The following is a 10,573-nucleotide window of genomic DNA, read 5'->3' on the forward strand; positions in this document are numbered from 1 at the left end:
CATCCTAGTCCTTCCACAAACACTCTCTTATTTCTTACATCCTAGTCCTTCTCAGTAACTTGTATTCTTCTATCCTAGTCCTTCCACAAATACTCTCTTCTTTCATCCATCCTGATAACTTGTATTCTTCTATCCTAGTTCTTCGACAAACACTCTCTTCTTTCATCCATCCTAGTGCTTCTCATTGACTTGTATTCTTCCATCCTAGTCCTTCCACAAACACTCTCTTCTTTCTTTCATCATATGAGGTCAAATCTATCAAATTATACAATTTGAAAATGAACAAATTTCCCATATGCTCTTACTTCCCCTTTACATTTAGTAGATGAACATAACTTTCACATTCCTCATCCTCTCTCTCCTCCTTGCACTCCTCTTTGCATACCCTATAAGTTCCCCCTCTAACTATGATAACGAATATATGTTCCAACTCCCCTCCCCTCCCTTCTCCATGCCACTTTACCCATGCGCCCATCCCTCCCCTTTTCCTTTATCTCCCCTCCCCCCCCTCTCTCCTCTTAACTGCAACCACAACCCAAACTTTCCACCCACCCCACTCCATGACCCCCCCCCCTCTCTCTCTCTCAGGTGAATGAAAAGCTCACAATATTCATGAAAATTGAAAAAAAGCTCATGACAAAAAGCTCACCAAAAAATCACACCCGGAATAGAGCAGCACCTATCGCAAAATCACTAGCATCGATTTTCAATCACAAATACCTTGTTAGAATCTAAAATGGCTAGCATATGTGCAATAGTAACCTGACATTTCAAAGTCTCGAAAGTATCATTCAAGTTTTTATTCCAACTTACAAACAATCCCTTAAGTAGTTTTATTAATGGGAGAGCTATCTGAGCATAATCTTGAATACAATTGAAAAAGAATACCATTAAACCATTTGAGGGATAGGCCATTCCAATGCTTTTCTAGCCTTGGCACCATCTATACATATCCCATCAACATTACATGGCCAAGATGCAAGATTTCACGCTCGTCACATAGACTCTTTAGCATACAACATCTCTCGCCTTAGAATATCAAGAGAAATTCTAAGATGAGTATCGTGCTCCATCAATGTTTTACTATAAACTAGTATATTATTCAAAAACATCACCACAAACTTGCCTAACTAAGGCTTGAATACATCATCCACCACAAACATCCACCACAAACTTGCCTAAATAAGGCTTGAATGCATCATCCATCGTTTGCTGAAAGGTGAACTAGTATCGTGCTCCATCAATGTTTTACTATAAACTAGTATATTATTCAAAAACATTACCACAAACTTGCCTAAATAAGGCTTGAATGCATCATCCATCGTTTTCTGAAAGGTGAACTAGTATATTATTCAAAAACATCCACCACAAACTTGCCTAAATAAGGCTTGAATGCATCATCCATCGTTTGTTGAAAGGTGGTAAGAGCATTCATGAGACCAAATGGTAATACTTGAATCTCTCCTAGCCCATAGGTGAGCCACTAGCTAACTATGATAATCTACGGATGTACCAGATCATAATCTGGCGCGTTTAGAAGGGTAGAAGCTTGGGGAAAATTGACACCTGCACATGTACAATGGTTATGATCTTGCACATTTGGAACTTGGGCAGTAGACAAAGTGTCATTCCCCTCAGAGAGAGAGCAAATATGACATGCAAACAGAGCTTAGTTCTTGGCTGAAAGTGCTAGCCCCATTTATAATGGTTGGCCCCAAGTCCTAAAAATTGCTAGACTTTCAAACAAGCAAGGAATTTTAACTTAAGTACTAACTTGCTCAATGTTGGCTGAATTTGGTGGTGGTTGCAGATCGTTGGAGGGGATCATCAAGGAAGAAGATGATGATCAAAAAGGCTACTTAGAAGCAAAGAAAGGAAGATCATCATAGCCTACAAGCCCTTAGGTACCTATGCATTCTTCTCTTGATAGACAACGGATTTTGCAGAAGCGTTTGAATGAAATGATTGCGAGTTGCCAAACACATAAACTTGAACTTAAGAGTTTGCAATTAAGCTCGAATTAAGACTTGTACAGCTTAAACACAAAGTGACATCATTGGAAATTGCAATATGATTGAGGGGACAAGATGCCCCCCCCCCCCCCCCCCCCTTATCCAGGCTCACTTTATTCTTGAAAACGAAGATACAAGACCAAGGTGCAATGCACCTTCCAAACTGATGAACTCAGTGAAAGCCTAGGACCTAGATACAAGACTCAAGAGCATATGTACAAGGTAGACAACAAAAAAAGAGGACTCCAAGCTCAGGTTTCAACTCTTGGCTTGCCCAATTTACAAGGAAGAAGCATGCAACAATCACCACTTACATCCAACATTAGAGACAAGCACTAGTTTCTCGAAATAGTAGAAACAACATCAAATAGTGCTGTAAATGAGATAAACTTGACAATACATGCTCCCTTCGTGACTTGACCCTTTTGTAGATGAAATCCTTGATGCCTCTGAAGCTACCTTGGGTGAGGAGAGTGTGGAAATGGGACTGGAATGACAACAGCTTAGAAAAACAACCTGTAGGCTAGAGAGAGAAAGCCTTTATGGAGTGCTAGCTGTAGAGAGAGTGCCAATGCTGATCCCAAGGGAGGGGATGTAAGAGAGGAGCTGCTGCTATTCCAGAGGTGCATAGAAAGGCAGATTTCTGCAAGAGGAATGGGCTGGAACAGTAGAGAGAAATTTTACAGTAGAGAGAGAAAGACTACCGCAGGAGAGAGAAAGGGGATGTGGCTGCTCCAGGCTAGAAGTAGAGAGGGTGCTACTGCTATTCCAGAAGAGCTGAGAGGGGGCAAATTTTTGGAGAGGAGGGGCTGGAACTGTAGAGAGAGAATGTGCTGATGTAGAGAGAGAAAGTGCTACTGAGGTGAGAGAATGGCCTGGGGAGAAGTGCACCCAAGGAGCTAGAGAGGTTCTGCTGCATCATCCAAAAGGAGGGAGAACCATGTAGGGAATAAAGGGGAGAGGCCTTCTTTTATAGGCTCAGCCCTCCCCCCCCCCGGACACTTGTCCCAAATTTTTGGTGGGCTGCAGTCCCAAAGAGGACAGCCCACAACATGGTAGATTTGGGGCCAAATCTACCAAAGTTGGGGCCAGACACTTGGCCTGCATGCCCTGCCACTTGCCATGCATGCTGCCACGTGTGGGACAGGTGGACTGACCTGCCAGCTCAGATTCCATGTGGCCGTGTTAACTGCCACAGGTCACTCCCAATACATTGTACGAGGCTGTAAGGTAGGTATGTCTAACCTCATTCTAATCTGTTATTAGTTGCTCCAGTAAAGCTCCACCACTACTCTTGTGCATAGCTTGCAAATCCTCTTTTCTTAACTGTGTTCCTCCATTGGCAAGTTTCCACCTCTAAAATTAGATCGACTCTTACCCTGCTTATCATCTGTGAATTTACACACAAAGATTTGATGTTGAATGAGCATGAGGTTGAGCTCCTTCCTGTGAAAGGCCACAATGTCTTTCGCTTAAGCCCATATTCTATCCGTCATGTTTACCAAAGAACAAACATGTTAGAGAGACAAATATGAAAGGAACATTCAACAAACTATCGATATTAAATTACCATGTTCACTAATCCTGCAACAAAATATCAGACTCCATATATTTGCAAAGAGAGGATTTATGCGTACACCGAATACTACAACCTAGTTATTATTATTACAGCACTTCGACAATATTTCTTTTTGCAAAGAGAGGATTTATGTTTGCAGACAATACTTCTTTTTTCAAAGAGAGGATTTATGTGTATGCAAACGGAATGCTAAAACCTTGGCGTTCGAAGTATTATTACAGCACTTGCATAATATTTGTTAGCTTAATTACGAATTCAAAACCAAAGCAATTCATAAACATGCAAAACAAGGAAAGTTACAACAAAGCTTTCAATACCTCATCATGAAAAAGTCACTAGACGGACAGAATAACATTTGATCCATCCGGATAGAAAAGATTCTCTCCAATCTCTATTATACAAGATTAGATGTTGTTTACCAGGATCCTGCATGACTCCATTGACACATTCTCAGCATAACATCCTAAGGCAATTAAACCTTCATGCAGGATTCAGCAAGGTAATTTACAAACTACAGCATGAAGCATACAAATCTGGAGACTAACCAACACTCCCCTCTAGTTTTAAACTCATCAGCTGATTGACCTCTGCTGCAAATTCTAAGGGAAGCTCATTGAAAACTTCTCTACAAAAACCACCGATGATGGCCGCAACAGCCTTCTCTTGATCGATTCCTCTCTGCTGAAAATAAAACAGTTGATCTTCGCCAATTTTTGAAGTACTTGCTTCATGTTCAATTCGAGCAGAGGGATCCTTTACCTGTCCAAATGCATAGAAGAAAAGGAAACAATTTCAAGATGTAGTACCCAGAAATTCTTTACTCCGACATTTCACATATTAACAACATAACTGGTGAATTTTACCTTAAAGCTGAAAGCCTCCTTTGTCATTGCCACCTCTAGCTCCTCCAGGAACCCTTACTTGGTCAGCATTGAGCACAGATCCTCTCTGCTCAACTACCCCCCTACCAACTCTTTCCCCCCAACATCCTCCCTTCCCCTCTCTCTTGTTCTCCTTCCCCTCTTCCCTATTATTTTCTGTCTTATAAACAACACCAAAGCCATTCTAACTACTTACGGCAGCTCTGTGGCATTCCTCCAGCAGAGGTCACGGCCTCTCTGCAGGACTACAGGGACATCAAGGGTACTTGTGCTTTTGAAGGGGGCGATTCAGATGGGGCCAAGAAAGCTGCTCATCACCACCATGGTCAAGCCACCTATAGCTATACACATGCCTGCAGTTTCCCTGTCTGCCTCCTCTAGCTTTGCCAGCTTACCCAACCTGCCTCCCACCAAGCCTTCGTGAAGAGCCTTGCCTGAGGGCAGGCTGTTGAAAGTTCAACAAAGGCTGTAGCTTCTCCCATAATTTCAGAAACCTGTGATGCATGATGGCCCTGATCACAACACTTGATGTTTTTCCTTGTTGTTAAGTTTTAACTTTTAGTCGATTGAGCCAAATGTCCGTTAAGTGCCAAGTGTCGGAGGGTGTTCAGTAAGACCAAGACAATAGACAGCATCATCAATCAAAAATCTGAATGTCTGATTAGAGTAGTCTACGAAACAGAAAAAAAAAGCTGCATCATGACCTAGCCCATACAACCTCCCCCAAAGTACTGCAAAAAATGTACATGTAGAGCTGCACAACAGACTCTTCTTAAAACAACACAAACAGAAGAAGCTATGAGGCGGTACCTTTGAAGGAGGCAGTGCCTTTGAAGAATTACACTGACATTTGTGTGAATTATCTATTAATGTAGACACTTGAGGCTAGAGGCTTATTCTAGTCGAGTTGGTCACGTCCTTCTAGAGCAAAAAAGCATATAAGAACTTGGGAGCCACTTCCGCCCCCCCTCTCCCCAAAGAATCAGTCTGTATTCCCTAAGCCTAAACGGACTCTCTGAACTAAATTAGGGCAAAAGAACACCATCCCCAAGACTGGAGTGTCCCTTAACGTTAACCTTGTGGCTCCCTTCGAGGCATGGGTGCAAAACCCATTACAGGTAAGGCCAACTGCTCATGCCATTCAGGATCCTCATTTCGGTCAACCAGCTGTCGAGGCTTATACAGGAGGGGGGACTCCGGGTCCAGTTCATATTGCTTATCCTGGTGTTTATCAGTGGCAGTACACTATCGGTTTGCGCGACCATCCTGAAGAAGCGATGGACCCATGTAAGACTCATTAAGGCATACTCAAGGAAAATGCTAGTCCTAATAGCCCATATAGATGGTTCAACTCTCCAACTGTGAGCCCCATATAAGGAGGACATGGAGGAGTGACACGTGCAAAAGAGCGATGGGAGAGTAGACTGCCACATGGGCAGAAAGTCATGCATGCCCTGTTGGCAGGACTAATTACTGTGTGGACTGCCTCAGGGCAGCACCCTGGCTGCCACGTAGGCAGCATATTAGATACCCATCTGGGTCTGTTTACACCCTACAAGCAGTCCACAAGAACTGCCACCGACTAAGCGGCTGACATTGGGCCTGAAAAAGGGCATAATGGACTGGCCAGTAAATGGCAGGCCATCGCTAACACGTAACCGGGTTGGCCCTTATGGCAGGTCAGGATCAGGTCAAGGGGTCGGTCCCTTCATCTCGGAAGGCCAAGACAGCAAGGTCGGTTGAGTAGGGGGGGGGCATTCGGCTCTCCTACAGACCCCGTCTGCCAGTCTTGGAATCAAAAGATGAGATATAACTTTCTACACAGAGACTCATCAAAGCCCAGAGTGCCCTTTGCCCATAGTCAGCAGATACACATGGGAGACAACATACTGAGATGAGACTCCGGAGATGGGCGGAGTTCACAGATCGAGAAGAGTGGCAATATGGCAATACCGTATAGATCATCTCTCTCAGGAGATGGGCAGAGTTCACGGATCAAGAGGAGTGGCAATACCATATAGATCATCTCTCACCGGGATGATCTTCGTCAAGAGGCATGACACACAATCCAGATTTCTTTGGATTCGTATCCGACAAACCACTCAAGAGGACCTCTTGCCACAATTTGCTAGAGATATCTGTGTGAGGAGCCCCTCCTCTATAAAAGGAGGCATTGGGTCTCATTGATTTTTACGAGCCATTGAAGACCCTCATCCAAGGGCAGGGCATGAGATGTAGTAGTAGGACAGAAGCCTCCAGTCCCAATTGGTGGAGCACCGTCTAGGCAGCCCGTGTGGTGGACATCGTGAGCATATCCTTTGTACTTTAGATTTATCCATTTTGGAGCATACAACAAACACATACATACATGTATGCATGTATGTGCGTGTGTTTCTTTGGAGCATACAACAAACACATACATACATGTATGCATGTATGTGCGTGTGTTTCTGTGCATGCTTTCTAGAATATGCCTAAACCTAACTAAGCCTAAATCAGGGTGCATAATCCTGAAGGATTTGACCCGACAACACTTGCATTAATGGTTGTGCTGCCATGAAAGTCAACGGTGCCTAAAAGATCCTTTTTTAAAGGTTCCTAAGTTTGAAAGACATCAAGCAAAAACTGGAATTGAAACTAATAATTTTAAAAAACATAATAAGGAGAGAGAAAAATGAGAAGCTACTTGCAGATAATTGTGATCTATTCGATACCAAAACAGAAATTGAGCGCCAAAACAATGGCCCGATTAGGTTGAATACCTGAATGTATGGGTAAGTGTTGGCTGCTGCTTGGTCACCTATAAGCATCGAGTCGCATTGTGAGAAATTCTTGGCATTATGTGCTGTCGGCTGAACTTGCACTAGGCCCCTGTAACAATTCATAGAGTGACCGGCCGATATTCCCTTGGACACAATTCTACTCCTGGAATTCTTACCTGCATGTATCATCTTCGTCCCTGTATCGGCCTGCTGCCTGTTATTTGTCACAGCCACCGAGTAGAATTCTCCAATTGTATTGTCACCTTTCAAAACCACGCTAGGATACTTCCACGTAATCGCAGATCCCGTCTCAACTTGAGTCCATGATATCTTCGACTTATTCCCGTCACAAAGACCTCTTTTAGTGACAAAATTATAAATTCCTCCTTTGCCTTCCTCATCACCAGCATACCAATTCTGCACGGTTGAGTATTTGATTTCAGCACCCTCTGCGCAATAAAGTTCCACCACCGCTGCATGTAACTGATTCTTATCGTAAGCCGGCGCGGTGCATCCTTCTAGATAGCTTACAAAACTTCTCTCGTCCGCAACAATGAGGGTGCGCTCAAATTGGCCTGTCTCCATGGAATTGATTCTGAAGTAAGTTGATATTTCCATTGGGGAAACTGTGTCCTTCGGGACATAACAAAAAGATCCATCACTGAATACCGCGGAATTGAGTGCAGCATAGAAATTGTCAGCAGTGGGAACTACCTTTCCAAGATACTTCTTCACCAATTCAGGATACTCCCTGACTGCTTCTGATATGGAACAAAATATGACACCTGCAGCCTGGAGAGTTTTCCTGTGTGTCGTGGCTATAGAAACGCTATCAAACACGGCATCTACGGCCACATTTGCCAATCGCTTCTGTTCTGTCAGAGGAATTCCTAGCTTCTGAAAAGTCTGGAGAAGCTCGGGATCTACCTCGCTCAAGCTCTGCTTCTTCTCCTTTTGCTTTGGCTCCGTGTAGTAGCAGTAATCTTGAAAATTGATAACGGGATACTGGTTGTCTGACCATTTGGGCTCCGTCATCTTGAGCCACTGCCGGTAGGCATTGAGGCGGAAGTCAAGCAGCCAAGATGGCTCCTGCTTCTTGGCGGAGATGAGACGGATGGTGTCCTCGGAGAGGCCTTTAGGAATGGAGACGGATTCGATGTTGGAGACGAATCCCCACTTGTAATCACGCCTGAGGAACTGATGGATGGCGTCAGAGGAGGAGGAGGAGGAGGAGGAGGAGGAAGAGGAAGGGTCAGAGGGGCGATCGAGCAAGGCGGAGTCGGAGGAATCAGAGGAAGGGGGGGAGAGGGAGAAGATAATGGGGAAGCGTTTGTGGGATTTGGAAGGAGGAAGGGGGAGGGAACGGAGGCGGAGGGAGGAAGGAGAGGAGGGGAGGAAGGAGGAAGGGGGGGGAGAGAGGAAGCAGGAGGCGGAAGTCATGGCTGGCTATGGCGACGACGAGCTCATGTCGTTTGTTCAAGGTTGGCTATGGCGATCAAAAGAAGTCGATGACCATAACTCCGCAGTTATTGGCCAGGCCTCACCTCTTTCTACACCCCCCTTACACTTTATGCATGTATATAGATATAACTAGATCCGGACAGGTAGCTCTATTGAACTAGTAGAAGGTTGTAAAAAAATTCTTCAAAATTGAGCAGGGTGGTAATCTGTGAAACGTACAATCCGTGTCGATAGTTATGTTATCTTTGTTTTTTTCCTTTCACTGTTTCCAGAATTCATAGAAGGTCAAGTTCTCCATGACACTTGGACAATCGCAATATATATCTATAGGATGCATTACAGAAATACAATGTTCATGAAGGTATTTTTGGTGCATAGATGGGGGAGAGGAGTCAATGAACTGCACATTTTTGCTTCTTTGAATGGTAGATATTTGTAAGCATGACAATGTTGCCTCTGTTGCAGATGTTGTCTTTGAAAGAATGTATGCAGAAATCATTTTTAACTTAATTGGATCTAAATTATCTAGTCCTAGAAGTTTCACAACACCAAAATTCAAGTTCATGTGTCCCATGGTTCGGTTTTCATAGCATATTTTAGAAGGTAATATGATAGGCCTATGTTGGTTATTTTTTGAATATTCATATGTGCTTGCCCCAAGAGTAATATTCCTACATGGTATGGAACGAATTACGATGTTCTAGGGATGGACAAAAGTAGATCCATCTTTGTGTGAGAGGATCTATAATAGGGTTTGGTTTCTAAATGTATAGGATATGGAGATCCGTATTTGCATTTGTGGTTTGTGCTTGAGTCAAATAGATTGCATGTTGTCCTACATGTGTGGATTTGTTTTCTCTTTACCATATAGTTAAGCTTTCTTTGAATTGAATTCTCTAGCCAATTATTAAAATCATTCATGTAAGGGATATATGCATCTATCTGGTTTGATACGATCTCTATATCTTGTTCATCTATCCATAGCATTATGTGTGCATGCATAGATCCTTGATTTTGTACCTCATATCTTATGATGTGATGGTTTACTCTACCTAGTAGTCCTTTATCACACAGAATATATCTTGCTAAGAATTGTTGCAGTCTAACATGGAAGAGCACTTCGCATTCAACTGGACAATCTCTCCATGTGAAGTTTTGATTGAATTGTTTATTAATGGTTTCTATTTGATCAATTTCACACCATCTCGTGGTTGATACCTCATCTACAGTAAGTGTAAGGAATATATTGGGAAGGCCCCATGTGTCAACCATTGCCATTAGATCCTTTAAGTTTCTATGGTGCCATGAAGGAGATCCAGGAATAGAACTTGGTATATGAAACTTAAGAATATGTCTAATTATCTCTTGTCCATATTCTTGGATCTTGTCATCTTTGTTGGTCAATATCTCTTTGTAATACTATAGTTTGAGTAGAATTGGCTATTATAATAGATTGGCATATTTGGTACATCAATAACAAGTATGATTTGTAAAGAGTGAACACGGAGAACAATGTTGATATTTTCATTTTTAAATATACGTTGAAGAACATCTTGCCATCATGAACACCATATCCAAAAGGATAGAGGAATGGGAATAATGCATAGTCAAGTGTTAATTCATCACATTGGGACAGACCTTCCATAGATGTTATGAGCTAACGCTCAATAATTCTTGTTGAATCATGAAATACAATTGTGCCGACTTCTTGCGATGTATTTTTTTTTAATTGATGAGTTGTAGGTAGCATGTTGATTTGTTCTAGTAATGACATATACTTGTCCTCATGTGTAATTTTCATAAGATCAAATGGTAAGTTAGCAGAGTGTCTTTCAAGAATATCAGAAATAACTTCTGAAGAAAGAACACTTACTCCTA

The 10,573-nt window shown here is 42.7% G+C and overlaps 1 protein-coding gene across 1 annotated transcript; it reads right to left on the reverse strand.

The window, feature by feature from the left end:
- Positions 1-3,881: 3,881 nt before the first annotated feature.
- Positions 3,882-8,751, reverse strand: LOC147903848 (uncharacterized). The gene is made up of 2 exons (XM_087401633.1): positions 7,235-8,751; positions 3,882-4,350 (listed from the first exon to the last, which is right to left on the reverse strand). The coding sequence occupies exons 1-2, from the start codon at positions 8,672-8,674 to the stop codon at positions 4,132-4,134; spliced, it is 1,659 nt and encodes a 552-aa protein (XP_087257759.1). The 5' UTR covers positions 8,675-8,751; the 3' UTR covers positions 3,882-4,131.
- Between the last annotated feature and the right edge of the window lie 1,822 nt (positions 8,752-10,573).

The sequence above is a fragment of the Dipteris shenzhenensis genome, chromosome 3 (assembly GCF_047967505.1).
Source record: "Dipteris shenzhenensis isolate YYH24624 ecotype China chromosome 3, Dip_SZ_1.0, whole genome shotgun sequence".
In the NCBI taxonomy this organism is placed as follows: Eukaryota; Viridiplantae; Streptophyta; class Polypodiopsida; order Gleicheniales; family Dipteridaceae; genus Dipteris; species Dipteris shenzhenensis.

What these genes read in the sequence shown, in the direction of transcription:
- LOC147903848 (XM_087401633.1), bottom strand. Translation starts at nt 8,674, where the DNA reads ATGACTTCCGCCTCCTGCTTCCTCTCTCCCCCCCCTTCCTCCTTCCTC. An exon ending in ACACTTACCCATACATTCAG is followed by an intron (nt 4,351 to 7,234) that starts GTATTCAACCTA and finishes GCATTTGGACAG; the next exon opens with GTAAAGGATCCCTCTGCTCG.